Below are 18,523 nucleotides of genomic sequence, written 5' to 3' on the forward strand. Positions count from 1 at the left end.
CCCGGGCCCAGGGCCTGTGAGTCCGGGGAGGGCCCATACACACACCCCGCCTCCAGGGCGATAAGGCTGGGCTAGGAGGCCCGTCATCCGGGGGCTGCCTGCCCGCCTGTGCCTCGCGCTCCGACCCAGCCTGCTGCCGCTGCCACCGCCGCCGGGCCCCCAGAGCCCCATCCCCAGAACCTGTGAGTCCGGAAGGGAAGGGAAGGGGAGCCCTCCCCCTCGCACCCCCCAGGCGCTTACGGCTCCAAGAGCACCAGGCTTCGCCTACGTACCCATTCCTTCCCCCTCTCCGACCTTCACAGCTTGGGTTGGTGGAATCTCTACCTCTCTGTCTCTCTCAGCCCCAACCAGCTGTCCCAACCTCAGTGACCTCTGACCCCAGCTTTGGTCTCTGCTGAACTCAGCCCTCCGCCTCCACCTCCACCCCTGCTGGCCAGGGCAGCTGAGGGCACTGGCCCTTCCCCTGACCAGCCCCGCCCAGTTGTCTGGTCATCCCTCAAAGGAACAGGGTTTCGGCAAAGTGGGGGCCAGGACTCTGTCCCAGGGTGAGCCCCTGTTTCACCACCTTGACTTCAAAGGGCCTCTATTACCCTGTTGTTGGGACAAGGAAAGTGGGGTGGTTACCCGATGAAGCCGGGCCTCTTATTTTTCTCACCCCAAACCCTGGGACAGTCTCAGGTAGGCAAGAAGGAAATTGCTCTCCAAAATGTGCCTCGGACAGACGTCCGTCCGTCCTGTGGCTGACTTAAAACAGGGCCAACCCATTGCTTGTCCCAAACAGAGCCTCTCCCAACAGCTTCCACATCCTCCTTGGCATACCGGAAGCTTCTAGCTGAGGTCAGGTCCCTTTCGAGGCTACTCTGGATACCAGACCTATTTTAAGGGTTTGAAGGTTGGGGTGCTGTAAGGACCAGGGAACCTCCCAAGCCTTATGATTTCTCTGTGGGGCAAGCAGGGAGTTGGAGCAGGTGAGGGAGAGAGGTGAGGGCATGAACTAGTCCCCAGATCTCTTAATGCAGTGATTTTATCCCTGTGTTCCTCCTTGTTCCCAGAAGAACCTGGGGCCTGCCCTTCCTCACTTCAGGCAATGACGATTCTGCGATTAATCACGATAGCGCTGGTGACAGGTATGGTAAGGGATGGAGAAGGATGGGAGACTCCCTCTCAACTCTCTAGGATTCTCCTCAACTCTCTATGCCTGGGCATTGATGAAGCTGATGCTCAAAATGTAGTTCAACTCATTGGGCGTCTGAACAGAGAGAACCATAGTGAGGTTCTGAATCTGTCCTATGCTGTATTAGGTATTATCCCTTTAGATGCTAGAATGAGGGAAGGTCAAGGCAGGTCCTGGGGGAGAATCCGGGGCAGCTAGAGTATGACGGGCAGTGGGGGACTACATAGAGCTCAGGACAGTGGCTACTTAATTTCCATCACTTAATGCCTGGTCCATTGGTACAGTGCATTACAGCAGGGCCCTGGACTTGGGGTCCACATCACCTACCCTCTCTCTCCTTATCACCCTCATTTCTTGGAGTCCTTCTATCCTACCTCCTCCTCTCATGCCTGAGTCCCCTCTTTTACCCCTACCCCCTCCAGGGCATGTAGGGGGAGAGACCAGGATCATCAAGGGGTACGAATGCCCTCCTCATTCCCAGCCCTGGCAGGTGGCACTGTTTCAGAAGACCCGACTGCTCTGTGGGGCAACTCTCATCGCTCCCAAATGGCTCGTGACAGCAGCCCACTGCCGCAAGCCGTGGGTGCGGGGGCTGGGGCGGGGATGGGAGGGGGCTGGAAATGGGAAGATGGCTTTGGGGATGGAAGAGATGTGCATGAGCTGGGGGGGGGGGTGAGTCAGGATGAAAGATGGGGATGAGTAAGCATTAGCATTGATGGTGGGGATAGAGGTGGGATTGACGATGGAAGATGATGATGATGTTGGAACTGGAATAGGTTGGGGATTGGGTTGGATGGGAGCTTTGGAGGGAGATGGGAACGAGGTTGAAAGTGGAGCTACAGGCCTTCCTTCTCACAGGTGTCACTCATTACTCCTTCTGTGTCTCCCCCCTTCTCCCATCTCATGTTTCTCCCTACCTTTTCATCTCTGACTGTCATCTCTCCCACCTCAGCCAATACATAGTACACCTAGGGGAACACAACCTCCAGCATCAGGATGGCTGTGAGCAGACTCGAACAGCCACGGAGTCCTTCCCTCATCCAGAGTACAACAACAGCCTACCCAACAAAGACCACCGCAATGACATCATGCTGGTGAAAATGGCGGCACCTGCTGTCATCACCCGGGCTGTGCGACCCCTCGCTCTACCATCACACTGCGTCACCGCTGGCACTCGCTGCCTCATTTCTGGCTGGGGCACCACATCCAGCCCCCAGTGTAGGGGCTCCAAAGGGGAACATGGGTGGTGGTGGTCGTGATTGGGAAGATTCAGGGAGCTAGGGGAACCTTTAAGAATGAGAACCATAGGCTACCAGGGGTGTCATTGGTGGGATAAGTTGAAAGCAAGAGTGTTAAAGTCAGGGCTGGGGAGGGTGGAGATAAAAGTTTGGGCCTTGGGTTCAGACTGATATGATGTGCAAACCCAGCTCCGCATCTTGCGAGCTGTATGTAGAACCTTAGGCAAGCAGTTTCACCTCTTGAAGCCTTGATTTTCTTCCCTATAAAATGAGAATAATCACATCTCCCTCCCAGGGTTAGATCAGAGACAATGTAGATAGAGCTTCTAGCATAAAAAAAATACTCGATAGCATTATTATTGCTATTATTTACAAGCAGAGAGATGAGATGGCTGTAAGTAAGCAAGAAAGGGAATCTTCCCAGATCCTGGGTTCTGAGCAGCCACTACAGAGGGAAGGGAACCCACTGCCCACACTTTTATATGCTGCTTCCACAGTGCACCTGCCCCACACTTTGCGATGTGCCAACATCACCATCATTGAGCATTCGGAGTGTGAGGATGCCTATCCCGGCAACATCACAGACACTATGGTGTGTGCCAGCGTTCGAGAAGAGGGCAAAGACTCTTGCCAGGTCAGAGGGAAGAACCAGGGTCTCCAACCCCATTCCTATCTCCATCTCCAATCTCACTTAAATCTCTAGGTCCGTCCACAGTCTCATCCTCAACCAATCCACCTCTACCCCCAATTCCCTTGTCCAACCTCAATACAACCTTTACCCCAGCATCAACTCTATCCCTACCTCCACTGCCAACCCCAACCATCCCCAAACTCATTTTCAGCTCTAACCCCAGCCTCCTACCCAACCCTATTGCCAATCCCATTGCCAACTCAGTCTTCAATCTCAACCCCACCCCGGACACCGGCTCATCTGCTCCCTAACACCATGTTCAACCCTTTCTCTCTTCTCTGACTGGTCTTCTCTCTCCTCATCCCCAGGGTGACTCTGGAGGACCTCTGGTCTGTAATGGTTCTCTTCAAGGCATTATCTCTTGGGGCCAGGATCCATGTGCTGTGTCCAAAAAGCCTGGTGTCTACACAAAAGTCTGCAAATATGTGGACTGGATCCAGAAGACCATGAAAAGCAATTAGCCAGGACCTGTTTGCCAGTGGGTATGAAGCTGGAGTCAACTTACTGTTTAGAATCAGCAAGTCTTATCATATGCTTGGTGTATATATATCTGTGGATAGTATTTTTATTCACTGTTGTAAACACAGCCAAGGTACACAGCATTTAATAAAACTTGCTAAAAAAAAAAAGTATTGATTGCTTACATTTAATACCTTTATTAATGCCAGACCCTAGTCTAAAAGATTTTAAATGTATTAATTAATTTAACCCTCACAAAGCTCTGTAAAGGTCGGTACTCTGAGGCACAAATCATGAAGTTACTTGCCCATGGTTACTCAACTTATAAGGGGAAAAGAGACGATCTGAAGCTAATGATCTCTTAACTAATAAACAGTATTACCTTGATTAAAGCTTCGTTTGCTTGTTTGTAAAAGTGTGTGTGTATGCAATGGTATGATGTTGTTGTTGTTAAGTGCCGTCGAGTCAGTTCTGACCCATAGCGACCCTGTACAGGGTTTTCGAGGGTGTAAATCTTTACGGGAGTAGAAAGCCTCATCTTTCTCCTGTGGAGCGGCTGGTATGATAGTGCCTACATATAATAAAACCTAGCAAAAGAGCATTATTTTTTCCAACTTCTGAAATGAATAGTAGCTCATTATTAGGGTAGTTCCTGACCATATATGGCTAAACTAAATTTAAATAACATCAGAAACTCACCTCCTCACTTATAGTGACCACATTGCAAGTACTCACTAGTTACATGTGGCTGATAGCTACCATGTCCAATAGCAAGTTTAGAATATTTCCATCAGATATTTCTATGGGACAGCAGAAATTTGCTTTGGGTAAGCACACATTTCTGTTGAACAACACTGCACTATGCAAGTTTTGGAGTTGATTCTTGACAGAAAAAGATGTCTAACACCTAATCAAGAACTTGGGATTCTTCCCCCCACCTCCTTTATTCTCCTCACCTTGCAAAAGGAAAGGTAGCTGGCATGCAGAATGAGAGCCCATACTGAGGCTTGTTGGTTGTGAGGATGATTAACTGTGTGCCCCTTCTCTGGGCCTCCCATTTGTCACCTGAAATGAGGGCGTTGGCCCAGGTGATGTTGATGCCCTTTTTTTGGCCTCCTATGATTCATGTATGGTCTTGTGTGTCATCCAGACACACACAGGTAACAGGGAGAACACGAGATGGCCACTTGTAGGTGGAAAGTAGAGCCACTGTCCCTCATGGGGAATTATCCCTGAGACATACACTGAACCCAATTCTTTAGCTGGGATCCAGCTGTGGGTTTGGGTTCTTGCCAGAGACCAACCTGCTCCATACACTGGGTCTGTATCCTCTCTGCCTTCCTGTTTCCGTCCATCTCAGTCTTGCCTGGTCCTGGCTTGTCACAGTCTCCCTCTATTCCTGTGGTTTTCCTGTATCTCAGTCTGGGAGCCACTCTTTAGCTCTCCTCCTCGTTTCTTCCCACCTCTCTGCCTGTCCCTCAACAATTTGACTTTTCTTACTTGGCTACTTTAGGTATGCATTTCCCTGTTTATTTTCTTCTCTCCAGATCACCTGTCTCCGGTGCCATTTCCACCACCCCCAGTTCCCACAGGGCCTGTTAACTCTTTCCACATGGGAAGGTTTCTTGAGTAGGTTCAGACTCAGACACCCTGACTGTATAGGGTTGCCAAGGCTGTAAATCTTTGTGGAAGCAGAAAGCCTCCTCTTTTTCCCTCTGAGAAACAGGTGGGCTTCAGTGGTCCACCTGATGGTTTGAAGTTCAGTGCTCATCCTTACAGAGCCATAAACTCCTGGAAAGAGTTCTTAGTATAAAGGAATGGTGGAAATCCCACGGATTTGGCTGGAGAAGGGTGTTTCAGGCACAGCACAGGGAGAAGCCTGTATTCCTGAGTCCCTCCCAGGGCAGGAATCTGGGCCCAGGATGTGTGCCAGCCCCACCCAAGGTATAATTAGGGAGAGGGAAAGGGTGGAGGAGCCCCTAAGGGGTGGGTGGGGAAACTTCCGGGCTCTTTAGGGTTAAAAGGGAAGACCATGCCAGGGGTCCCTGGGCAGAGGATCGGAGGCAGTCCACACTGCAGGGAAGAGTATCCTCTGGGCCCCCTACTTTTTTCCCATCCGTGATTCCCAGGTGAGGTGGGAGGCACCCCACCCAGAGGTGGCACGTGAGACCTTACATGTGGACCCTCGAGCCACGGTCAGGGGTCCTCTCCCTGTCCCCAACCCAAGCTGGGCAGTTTAGGAAGAAGCTCCCACCGGCTCCGAGTCTCTTAAGCTTCCACTCACAATGCGAATGGAAACTAGTGTAGCCCGGGCTCAGAGCGCGCTCCCCTCGGGCACAGGGCGGACACGAGGACGCTACCAGGGGCGTCATTAGAGTAATTGCGCCCAAGACTGCTGATCTCCGGAACCACCTGTCCGTTCCCTCTTGCGGCGGTCGGTTAGACCAGAGGCCGCGTGGGTTAAACGCCACCGCCCCCGGTCCTCCGCCACCCCGTCCCCGGGCTGGGGTGGTTCAGGTTGGGAGGGCGGGCACCGCCGGCTAGAAGTCTAACTTGGACAACGCCCCCTTCCCACCTCCCACTCAGTTACTGGGCATGAGATCGCAGCACCTCCGCCGTCCCGTCGCCTCTGGCAAGTGGGCCTTGATGAAGCTGCTGCCGCTGCTGCTGGCGCAACTATGGGGTGAGGCGGGGGACAAGGGACGGTGAGAGGCTCCGGGGGCGGGGGCAGACTGGAGGGTGTGTGGGCTTATCACCTACCCCGCGCACCCCTCGTTCTCTCGGAGCTGCAAGATCTGGAGCAGGATTCGCCTCCCATATCAACAGAGGTTCCCCTTCCTCTAGCTGCGCCCCCTAGAGCTCTGTCTCCAATACGGCCTCGTCTCCTTTTCGTTCCACCTTTTGTTGTTGTTGTTAAGTGCCATCTAGTCGGTTCCGACTCATAGCGGCTAGTGAGTTTGAACCGCCGACCTAGAACCTCCCTTTTCGTCTCTTTGTGTTCTTTCTCCGCCCCTCTCTCCTTCCCCTTTCTCACCACAACGTTCGGTCTCGGTCCCTTTTAGCCCCTCTCAGGGAATTTATCCTACTTCTTGCCCTGTGTCTGCCTCCTTCTAGCTCCACTTGCTATCCCCAATTTTTCTCTTCCCTTCAGATTCCTCTTTTATCCTCTTCTGTCCTCTTCTTCATCTCCCCTAGTTCTCGTCCAGCTCGTCGCCACCTATTCTAGGCCGCCCCCTTTTCGCCCCACCACGTTCTGTCTCCGCCACTTGCCAACCTGCAACGTTCTGACCCCGCCCCCTTCTCACCACACCACGTTCTGTCTCCGCCCCTTGTCAACCTGCAGCGTTCTGACCCCGCCCCCTTTTCACCTCACCACATTCTGTCCCCGCCCTTTGCCAACTTGCAGCGTTCTGTCCCCGCCCCTTGCCACCCAGCAGCATTCTGTTCCCGCCCCCTCGTTGCCTTACCACGTTTTGTCTCTGCTTCTTTGTCACCAGGCAGCGTCTGTCCCCATCCTTAGGTTGCCTTGGCACGTTCTGTCCCCGCCCTCTTGTCCCCCAGCAATGTTCTGTTCCCGCCCCCTTGTTGCCTGGCCACGTTCTCTCTCCGCCCCTCCGTAGTCAGCTCCGCCCCATCCCAGCCTTTGGATTTCCATTGTTATTGTTAAACGCAGTTGAGTTGGTTCCGATTCATAGTGACCCCGTAAGGGAATTCCGAGGAGCGGCTGGTGAATTTGAACCGCTAACCTTGTGGTTCAAACCGACCTTGCGGTCCAGTGCTTTATCCTACAGACCCCCACATGCTCTCCTAGCTCTGATCGGACCCCACGTAATCCCACCCCAAAGCCAACCTCCGCCCTGCCCAGACTTTCCTGACTGCCACTTGTTTTCTCCAGCTGCGGAGGCGGGTCTGCTCCCCAGAAATCACACTGATACAGAGCCCGAGACCTTCAGCGCCCCGTGCGCGCGCGGCTCGCAGGCTTGGCAAGTTTCCCTCTTCAACGGCCTCGTATTCCACTGCGCGGGCGTCCTAGTGGATAGGAACTGGGTGCTCACGGCCGCGCACTGCCAGCTCAACAAGTAGGTGGAGCTACAGAGGGCTGCGGAGGAGGCAGACCCCCCCACCCCCGGGATGGGGACGGGAAGAACTGGGGCTTAGATGGGTATAGAACTCTCCCAGCAACAGGTGGTGTCAATCCTGGAGCGCTTGTGTGTTCTGACCACTAGGTGGCAGTGTGGTTCTTCAGTTTTCTGGATTTATCACCCACCTTTTTCTATTTGATACTCGTTGATTTCCATTTAGGTAGTTGTGTGAGTGGGAATTCACTTGATTTGAATTCACTCGATGGCAACAGCCCTGGTGGTGCAGTGGTTAAGCACCCTGCTGCCAACTGAAAGGGATGGTTGGAACCCACCAGCCACCGTTAGACAGAAAGATGTGACCGCTGGCTCTTGTAAAGACTGATGGTGGTTGTGTGCAGTTCAGTAGGTTCCGACTTACAGGATTTCCCAGGCTGTAAATCTTTAGGGGAGTAGAAAGCCTCATCTTTTTCCTGAGGAGTTGCTGGTGGACTCAAAACGGCTGACCTTGTGGTTGGAAATCCTATGGGGTAGTTCAGCTCTGTCGCATGGAGTTGCTATAAGTTGGAATTAACTCCACTCTACATAACAATAGTTATATGCAACCACCCGCCTGTCAGTGTGTTGCTCTGCGATGGCTTTCATGTTGCAGTGATGCTGGGAACTATATCACTAGACATTTCAAATACTAGCAGGGACACCCAGGGTGGACAGGTTTCAGAGGAGCCTCCAGACAATGACAAACTAGGAGGAAATGCCTGGCAATCTGAAAAGTAGTCAATGAAAACCCCGTGGAACACAATAGGATAGTGTCTGACAAGGTGCTAGAAGGCTGGGAGGTTGGGAGGCACTCAAATACACATGGCTGAATCAGAGGACAATGAGGGCACATCCAACATCCTAAAGCTGGTAATGTTTCCTTCTGTTGTGCATGGGATCGCCATGAGTAGGAGCAAACCCAGGTTAACTAATAAAAATGTTTTATACAACAGAGAGAAGTCAGTGTCTGATGATTTGGAATTCAGAATAAGAGGGAAATGTTCACTTCATGAGTCCCTAGGATGGAGAAAGGGTTGGATTGACTTGCAAGTCCCAACCTCCATTCCTCAATTCCTGCAGAAACCAGAAGCTGAGACATCTGATTTCTTCAGGTCCCAAGAGACTTGCAACCTTCCTTTCTCAGACCCAGAGTCCCTAGTCCTTCTCAGGCCTCCATTGTCTCTGTTCCAAGGGCTGAGTCTCAGTCCCTACTAAGGTTGCCTCCATGCGATTCTTCTCCTCACCAGGCCACTATGGGCTCGGATCGGAGATGACCACCTGCTACTTCTCCAGGGTGAGCAGCTCCGCCGGACCACTCGCTCCATTGTCCACCCCAAGTACCGACAGGGTTCAGGCCCTATCCTTCCTAGGCGCACGGATGAACATGACCTTATGATGCTGAAGCTGGCCAGGCCTGCTGTACCAGGTCCCCGCATACAGACTCTGCGTCTACCCTACCATTGTGTCCAGCCCGGAGATCAGTGCCAGGCTGCTGGCTGGGGTACCTCGGTCACCCGAAGAGGTAAGAGCTGGGGACCCTAAAATCTGTGTCTCTGACACCTAGGATTCAGAGAGAAGGGGGTTTAGACTTCCTGGGTCTGAGAGGGGAGAGGACTGGAGTCCTGGAGTCTTGAACCCAAGGGGATAGAAGCTTGGACTCGTGGGTCCTGGCTTGGGAAGTGTCTGGACTCTTGGGTCCGGAATGACTGGAGGCTAAGCCTAGGGACCACCTGGTTTCCTTCCCCATCAGTGAAGTACAACAAAGGCTTGAGCTGTTCCACCGTCAATATCCTGAGCCCTAAGGAGTGTAATGTCTTCTACCCTGGCGTGGTCACCAACAACATGATATGTGCTGGACTGGACCATGGCCAGGACCCATGCCAGGTAGGGACTTACCAAGATCCTTGAATCACAGATGGGAAAGTAGGGAGGTCATGGGAAAATAGAATATCCCACCCCTGTTCCCAGCCCCAATCTTATCTTCAACACTATCCACACCCTACCCCAACTCCAACCTCATTCCTAACTCTAGTTCTTGGAGTTCCATCACTGTATCCCAACCCCAATCCTAACTTCTTCCCTAACTCCGTCCCTATCTCCTCAACCCCATTTCCATCCACAACCCATTCCCAGCCCCATCCCTATCTCCAAATCCATCTGCATCTCCTAACCTACCAAGAATTTCTCCACAATCCCAACTCCACCTCATCTCCATCCTTATCCTCCAATCCAACCCCCATAGCTCCAAGTCCAATTCCATTCCACCCATCCCACCCACCAACCTCAAATTTATTTCCAAACCCAACCCAACTTCATGTTTAATCCAATCCAGCTACCTCAATCCCTTCCTTTCCGTGCCCCAGCCCACAAAATGATGACTCTCAAAGTAATGAATTAATTTGATCTCTCCTTCTTTCTACCTCCAGAGTGACTCTGGTGGTCCCCTGGTTTGTGATGAGACCCTGCAGGGCATCCTTTCCTGGGGAGTTTATCCCTGTGGCTCCGCCCAGCATCCAGCTGTCTTCACGCAGATCTGCAAATACGTCCCCTGGATAGAGAAAATCATACGTTCCAACTGATGGAGCTGCCTATTGGTCCTCCATTTTCCCTCCAATTCCTGCCCTTCCTTACCTACTAACCTGTCTCTTGTTCCTTTATTCTCTCTCTCCGGACTCTGCTCACACTGAACAGAAAAGTCATAGCAAAATTTTGTTCCAGAGACAGGAGGAAGCTGGTCCAATCTCTAGGAAAAATTACCAAACTTTAATGGTTATGTGAAGTCACCTAACTTGGTTTCCTCTACCATTGTCTTCATTGTTGTAATGTAGATGTAAATCATTATGGTAATTATATGTTTTTTAAAAAAGATTAACAAAGTGGGTGCTCAACTTTCAGCCAAACAATAGAAAGACCTATAAATGAACGTGATCCCCTCAGTCCTATCAACTATTCTAGACTAAAAGGGTAGCATTTGCCCCAAAACAAAAACTCAAAAGACAGGAAAGGGCAAGAAAGGACCCATGGAAACTGGAAACCCACAAAGTGGGAAGAGTGTTGTTGCATTGGGGGATTGTAGTCAATGTTACAAAACAAGATCTGTATAATCTGTTGATTGGAAATCCAATTTGCTCTGTAAACTTTATATGAAAGCTTAAAACCAGAGGCACTGATTTTGAAGTCTTGATGTGAATCTAGACTCCATGTTGATTTTTGAAAGCTCCCTTTTAAAATAGCAGTTCCTCTATCCTTAATGCTGATCTAACCAAGTTCATGGGGTGGGGGTGGGGGAATGGAATTGACAGACAGTGGAATTTTTCCATGAAGTTTTTGAAGTCCTCTTCATATCCTGAAGAAGCCATACCTTTTCTCTGAAGTCTGGCAGATGCAGAACATTACAGTCTTGTTTCCAGAGGATCTTCCTGCTATGAACAAACAGACACAAAAGGATCTTGATGTACCACATTATCAATACATCTATAAAATGGACCTCCAGAAACAGACATGATTGGTTAGAAGTGCCAGAAAAGTCTATTTTGCATCGGTTTAGTAATCATCCTGTAATAAACTGAATGAAGGACACATGCCAACCATTTAACTCCACTTATGTGGTATCCACCTACCCTGCCAAATCTCCATTTCTTGACACCCTCTAATTGTTTTCAGCCAAAGAGAATTCTGTAACTTTTCATTCCTGCTTGGTGGTGGTAGTTGTGTGCCGTTGAGTTGGTTCTGACTCCCAGTGACCCTGTATAGGATTTTTGGGACTGCACATCTTTACGGTAGCAGAAAGCCTCATCTTTCTCCTTTGGAGCAACTGGCAGCTTCAAACTGTTGACCTTGTGGTTCGTAGTCCAATGCATAACCCACTACACCACCAAGGTTCCTTTTAGTCCTTGCTTGTTCTGAACAAAAATGCCTTTTTTCTCACTGTCTGTTGGACTTATCATTTTCACTCTGTGAATTTATACGTCTTCCCATTTGTATCCCTCAATAAACCTGTTTGTCTTTACTTTAAATCAACTCTGTGATGTTGCTCTCCAACTTTCACCCAAACTACAGTTAGAAAACAAAAACAAAACACAAAATATAGTGAGTGGTTTTCTCTGAATCAGTGTTACTCATGGTCAAAATCTGAACACGTTCTACTGACTCTGTGTCCCAGAAGAATGTGGACAGGGTAGCCCCCAGTTCCAACCCCTCAACACTATCCATATGCCCTGGGCTATTGGAAGAATCACATTCCCTACCATCCTCCTGGTTACAATGAAACACCTCTTAATGTCTTAGTTCTTCCCTCCTACTGTTCCCCAAATCTGGGCCCACCCAATACCAGCCTCTCCTGTCCCAGCAGAGATGCAGAACCAGATCTGAGTCACCCGGGGCTTTTCTGACTTTATGGGACTGTTAGAACTAAGGAGATCTCACTCTGTATCCCAGATCCGAGGCTCCAAGATCAGAATGTTGAGCAAGTAGGTAAGGGCTTGGGCTACTTCCCCAGTAGATTACTAAATTCATGCAAAAACAAACACACACGTTGCCAAAGAGTCCGTTTCAACTTACGGTACCTCCTTGTGTTGCAGAGTAGAACTGTCCCGTAGAGTTTTCTTGGCTATACAAAGTACTTTGCTTGTTATGAATTGGCTTTGGAGCTTTTTTGTTTAAAACCTCAAGGGAATTATTTTTGTCTCCCTGAAATTGTCCCTGTGCAGTGATTTCTGTTTCTAACTATTTCTGTGCCAGGGTGGAGTGGGCTATATGTGTGTGTATGTCTTATTCGACTTGTACATAGAATTCAGTCAAAACTTTTCAATGCCCACATTTCAGCTTAACATGGTCTTTAGAGCAGTAACATGAATTGAACATAATGAACAACAGAATATTTCCATCAAGTCCAGGTTGCTTTTTCTCTCCTTTCAAAAACCAGTTTATTGAGCATCTATTATGTGCTAAAGGAGCTCTGGTAGCGTAGAATTGGGCCGCTAACCTCAGGGTCAGCAATTCGAAATGACAAGCTGTTCCTTGGGAGAAAGATGAGGCTTTCTGCTCTCATAAAGATTTATAGCCTCAGAAACTCTGTGCAGGGTCCCTATGAGTCAGAACTGACTCTACAGCACATAACAACAACATTATGTGCTAGGAATCCTGGTGTGGCACTGTAGGATAAGCACTGGACTGTTGGTTCAAACCCACTAGCTGTTCCTCAGAAACCCTATACATGGTCACTTATGAATCAGAATCAAGTCGACTGCACTTAACAACAATTACATGTTGGGAGTCCTGGTTGGTTCTGTTGGATAAGCACTGGACTGCTAACCACAAGGTTGGTGCTTCAAACCCACCAGCTGCCCCTTGGAAACTCTAAACAGAGTTATTATGAGCCGGAATCGACTCCACGGTACTTACCAATAACAATGAGAGTGATATGGTGGGGGACCCTGAGTAACACAGTTAAGTGCTTGGTTATTAACCCAAAGGTTGGAGGTTCAAGTCCATCTACGTGTGTCTTGAAGAACGGATTGAAAGATCCTAAAAAGCCCAGAGTCTAGTTCGCCATGTGTTGGAATCAACTCTATGCTGACTGATAATTCAAAGAGACTTCATTCAAAAGGCTCATGGAAAAAGGAAATTAGAAAATAACGGACTTTTCCCACAAACTTTCTGAAACCCCCTCGTATGTTAAATAACAAATTCCCCAAATCTACAAAATGTTGCCAATAGGCTCTTGGGAATTGGTATAACCCAGCAATCTGAAAGAACAGAAGTTTTTTTTTTGTTTTGTTTTTTAAAGGCTATGGAGTGTAATTCTTCTCTGAACCAATGGGGTGGGCAGGAATTGGAATCCATGCCATAGCGACCTTTTCCTTTTCCCCTCTCACTTTGCATTTTGTCTTCCTTTTTATTTATTTATTTTTTGATAAAACATTCCCAATGGTTTTGTCCTAATGAGAAAATAATATATATTGTTTCTCCTCAAGTACATAAAGAAAAAAAGAGACAGAGAAAGCCATTTCTTTTCTTCTTTAACTATCTCTCCTGTCACTTAAATTAGCACGTGTCTATCCTCCAATTGGTGAATAATTCTCCCTTCCCTCCCACAACTGGCCAGCATCATAGAAAATTTATTATAGAATGAAAATACTTTCTTGACTTTTTACAGTAGTGGTCTCATATAATATCTGCTCCTTTGTGATGGATTCATTTCACTCAACATAATGTTTTCCAGGTTCCTCCATGTCATGTAGGGTTTGTAGATTCATTGCTATTCTTCAGTGTTGTATGATATTCCATTATGTATATTTACCAAAGTTTGTTCAACAGTTCCTTTGTGGATGGGAGCACAGCAACTTTTTTTTTTTTTTTTTTTAATATGCTAAGTTCTGGGGTTTAAGTGATTGTATACTACAGAGACTGATGTACAGGAGCTGTTATATTATTGTTGTTAGGTGCCATCAAGTCGGTACCGACTCATAGCGACCTTATGCACAACATAACAAAGCACTGCCCGATCCTGGGCCAACCTCACTACTGTTGCCACGCTTGAGCCCATCGATGCTGCCACTTGGCCAATCCATCTCGTTGGGGGGTCTTCCTCTTTCACTCTGACCCTCCCATCTTACAAAACATGATATCTTTCTCCAGTGGCTGGTCCCTGCTGACAATATGTCCAAAGTATGAGAGATGAAGTCTGGCCATCTTGGCCTCCAAGGAGCACTCTGGCTGTACTTCTTCCAACACAGATCTGTTGGTTCTTTTGGCAACACATGGCACTTTCAATATTCTCCTCCAACACCATAGCTTAAAAGCATCAATTCTTCTATGGTCCAGCTTTCACATGCATATGAGGTTATTGAAAATACCATGGCTTGGGTCAGGAGCACCTTAGTCCTCAAGCTGACATCTTTGCTCTTCAACAACAGACTGGTGTATAGGAGATGTTATATAAGAGCTGGGATAAAGGAACTGATATACAGGAGCTGGGATGCAGGAACTGGGGTACAAAAACTGAGATGCAGAAGCCGGGATATAGAAGCTTGGATACAGAAGCTGTTATACAGAAGTTTGGATACAGGTGCTATGGTACAGGAGTTGGGATACAGAAGCTGTTATACAGGAGTGGGATATAGGAGCTGGAATGCAAGAGCTGTTACATAGGAGCTGGGATACAAGAGTTGAAATATAGCAGCTGGGATCCAGGAGCTGGGATCCAGGTGTTGGGATATAGGATCTGGGATACAAGAGGTAGAATACAGGAGACACTTAATGCATGAGTATCAGAACCGACCCACTGACTCTTCTATCACCCCTGGTTAGAAAAGCCAGGAAATGCCAATCAGGTATAGCAGCTGGATTTGTCATCTGAGGATGTGAACGGAAGTAGGTGGTATCGCTGATAAGTGCTGTGAAGTTGGTTATGACTCATACCTATTCTGTATAGGGTTTCTGAAGGCTGTAAATCTTTGTGGAAGCAAAAAGCTTTCTTCATAAGAGTGGCGGGTGGGCTCAGACCACTGACGTTATGGTTGGCAGGTGGGAACTCAAAAATGGATTCTTTTTAAAGCAATTCACCTATTCATTTAGTCACACCACAAATATGTATTATGTCTCAGCCTATGCCGAGCCCTGGAGATGAATCAGATGAGGCCCTTCCCTCAAGGAGCTGCTAGTCAGGTCTGTGAGATGAGCAGGCTTTACATTCTTGTCATTCAGGTCTCCACTCAAAGGTCACCTCCTGCAAGAAGCCTTCTTAGATTGCCCTGGGTAAAGAATCAACCCACCACCACCACCGCCACCTCTCAGTCATCAATCCCACTGACCTGTTCATTTTTGTTGTTGTTAGGTGTTGATGAGTCTGTTCCAGCGACTCCATCCATGTACAACAGAACATGAATCATTCTTATAATTGTTGCTATACCTGAGCCCACCATTGCAGCCACTGTGCCAATAATCCATCTTGTTAAGAGGCTTGTACACAGGTTTTTGCTGCCCCGTCTACTGTAGCATAGTGGTTACAAATCAGGCTGCGAAATGCAAGGTCAGCAGTTCGAAACTACCAGCTGTTCCATGGGAGAAAGATGAAGCTTTCTGCTCCCGTAAAGATTTACAGGGAACCTTGTACAGGGAGTCAGAACCGATGGCCCATAACAACAACAACGACTACTACCGGAACTTGTAGATGTACTGATCTCATTTACTTGTGTACTTGATTTGTGTGATCTGTCTTTCCCCAAGCTCCAGTTCATGAGGACTTAATACTATACCTAGAACAATTAATGAGCAACGCATAGCGAGCCACACTGTGATGGGAGGAGGTAGGGGGTATACTAAGGAGAGGCCAAGGATACTTACTGACTGAGGAAGTCAGGAGGCTTCTCAGAGGAAGGGACATTTGCATGAGGTTTTTAAGGATAAATGGGAGTCCACCAAGCAGAAAAAGAAAATGCGTTTCTATCACTTACTGTGTGATCTTGGACAAATCGATTGAATGCTTTCTCTGTCTCAATTTGCTCTCCTAGGAAATGAAAATAATAGTAATAGCTCCTTGATTATTGTTGTTGTTAAGGGCTGTTGAGTCGGTACCCACTCACGGCAATCCTGGATAGGGTTTCCAAGGAGCAACTGGTGGGTTTGAACCACTGACCTTTCAACTGAATCTGACCTTGCAGTCCAGTGCATTACCCTGCAGCGCCACGCCAGGACTCCATTAAAAGACATGCTGTTAGGTGCCATTGAGTATCTTTCCACTGATAGTGACCAATGCCCAATAGAAGGAAACATTGCCCCGTCCTGTGCCATCCTCACAATTGTTACCCTTGAGTCCACTGTTGCTGCCACTGTGCCAATCCACTGTGCCCAAGAGATAATCTGTGTAAAATGTCTACCAAACTTCCCTGCATGAAGCAAACAATAAAGGTAACTATCAAACTGTGCGTAAAAGCAGTTAGCATGTTGTTGTTGTTGTCAGGTGCCATAGAGTCGAAACCGAATCATAGCGACCCCATGCACAGCAGAACGAAACAATGTCCGATCCTGGGCCAACCTCACTACCGCTGCCACACTTGAGTCCATCAATGATGCCACTTGGCCGATTCATCTTGTTAGGGGTCTTCCTCTTTTTCTCTGACCCTCCACCTTAACCAGCGTGACATCCTTCTCCAGTGGCAGTTAGCATGGTACTTAGTAAATAGCGGATATTCAATCACTGGCCTCAAGAAGTTCCCTTTCTGGAAAGGAAGTAAGATAATTAATTCCGTGTTGGATGAGAGACAGCATAGGACGCCATAGAAGATGAATATGTTTATTTATTGAGTGTTTACTATGTGCCCAGCACTGTTGCAAATGCTTCATATGTGATTATCCATGTAATCCCTTCCCCCTCAGCCAACACACACACACACACATACACCAACACACACACACAACTTTGTTTAACAGAATAACTGAAAAAGAGCCAGTGACTTTCTCAAAGCCACACAACCTAATTTGCAGCATTGAGTCTGGACACAAGTAGTTCAGGTCTGAGATCTCTGGGTGTTACACATGGTCGGTGCATGGTTACTAAGCTAAAGGCAGGTGGTTCCAACCCACCCTATGGTGCTGTGAAAGAAAGAGCTGGCAAAGGCTTTCTGTAAAGAGTGCAGCCAAACACACATCACCGATGGGGAGAAGTGGGGTAAAAGCAGCAATGAAGCGGCAAGCTAAGCCCTACAATGCTCAGTGGACTTCTGTGGACCCAGTTGGGGACCTGGTTGGCAAGCAGTGTGAAGAGGCCTGGGGACTCTTGGGCCCAGAGTCAGTGGCGTGGCCACGGAGGACTTGAGAGGAGAGTGGAGATACTGGCTGATGGGAAGAGAGGACATATGCACAGGAGCGCCCACACTTGCAGATGATACCCACGTGACCTGGACCGGATGACTGGATGATCGGAGCTCAACCGGGAGAGGAAAGAAGAGGAAGAAAAAAAAAAAAGAGTGAGCTGATACAATCTGATGAACTTGACCTATACCTATGGAGCAGCAACTCAAAAGAAGGAACAAATCCTTACAGCAAGAAGCATTTACAACCCCCTCCACACACAGAGTGGATGGAGATGGGCAACTTGGACATTGGATACTCAAATGGGGAGGGGGAGACTACAAAGGCAGGAAGTGACTGGCTTACAAGCTTTCAAGAGGGAACCTAATGCTAGGGAGCATGGAGGAAGGCAGAATCTCCAGTAGGTACTACTCAATCTGTCTGGGCAGAGCTGATGAAAGGAAATACAGATGGGTAACTCGTGATACTGTAGTGAATAATGCTTATCAGGACGGATTGTGAGGGTTGGAAATGCAAAGGTAGACATTTTGTAACAAGGAAGGGAGTGATTTAATTCTCCAGGATAGGAGTAGAGGTCTCTGGGACCATCAACGGAGAAGAGCTGAGAGCGGAACCCTACCCAGAGAAACAGAGATGCCTGAGATAGAGACAGAGACGACGACGTGGAGTGATGAAGTGGCTGGGGACTTTGGACCCAGAGAGGGAAAGGGACTTTGGGCCAAAAACTGGGGGGGGGGAGGGAATGGGCTTCTAGTATATACCCTTTGGTTGGTTGATAATGCATGGAGGGGATTGGAACCATGGCAATGAGCTGATATACGATGGAATGAATGTAAGACTAAGGTTCTCCTATGTAAACTATCATATAATTCACAATAAAACATTAAAAAAAAAAAAAAAAAAAAAGAGTGCAGCCAAGAAAACCCTTTGGAGCTCAGTTCTACTCGAGGATTGTGCTCTTTTTCTGTAAAGACGACAGTTCAGAAAACCCTTTGGAGCTCAGTTCTACTCTGTAGTGCATGAGACGGCC

General features: G+C 48.3%; 2 protein-coding genes across 3 annotated transcripts; both read left to right on the plus strand.

Annotated features, from left to right (window-relative positions):
• Positions 1 to 1,060: 1,060 nt before the first annotated feature.
• On the plus strand, positions 1,061 to 3,564 carry KLK11 (kallikrein-related peptidase 11). Of its 2 annotated transcripts, none has more exons than XM_006868134.1 (5): positions 1,061 to 1,127; positions 1,597 to 1,753; positions 2,127 to 2,392; positions 2,910 to 3,046; positions 3,412 to 3,564. In XM_006868134.1, exons 1-5 carry the CDS (start codon positions 1,088 to 1,090, stop codon positions 3,562 to 3,564), a joined length of 753 nt encoding a protein of 250 aa, XP_006868196.1. In that variant the 5' UTR covers positions 1,061 to 1,087. The 2 variants fall into 2 exon arrangements, with proteins under 2 accessions (XP_006868196.1, XP_006868195.1); XM_006868133.1 differs by having other exon boundaries at positions 1,088 to 1,127; positions 1,597 to 1,757; positions 2,056 to 2,392.
• Positions 3,565 to 6,157: 2,593 nt separating this feature from the next.
• KLK10 (kallikrein-related peptidase 10) lies at positions 6,158 to 10,259 on the plus strand. The gene is made up of 5 exons (XM_006868132.1): positions 6,158 to 6,245; positions 7,458 to 7,641; positions 8,928 to 9,202; positions 9,431 to 9,564; positions 10,107 to 10,259. The coding sequence occupies exons 1-5, from the start codon at positions 6,158 to 6,160 to the stop codon at positions 10,257 to 10,259; spliced, it is 834 nt and encodes a 277-aa protein (XP_006868194.1).
• The last annotated feature ends 8,264 nt before the right edge of the window (positions 10,260 to 18,523 follow it).

Source organism: Chrysochloris asiatica, unplaced genomic scaffold, assembly GCF_000296735.1.
Source record: "Chrysochloris asiatica unplaced genomic scaffold, ChrAsi1.0 scaffold00116, whole genome shotgun sequence".
Classification (NCBI taxonomy): domain Eukaryota; kingdom Metazoa; phylum Chordata; class Mammalia; order Afrosoricida; family Chrysochloridae; genus Chrysochloris; species Chrysochloris asiatica.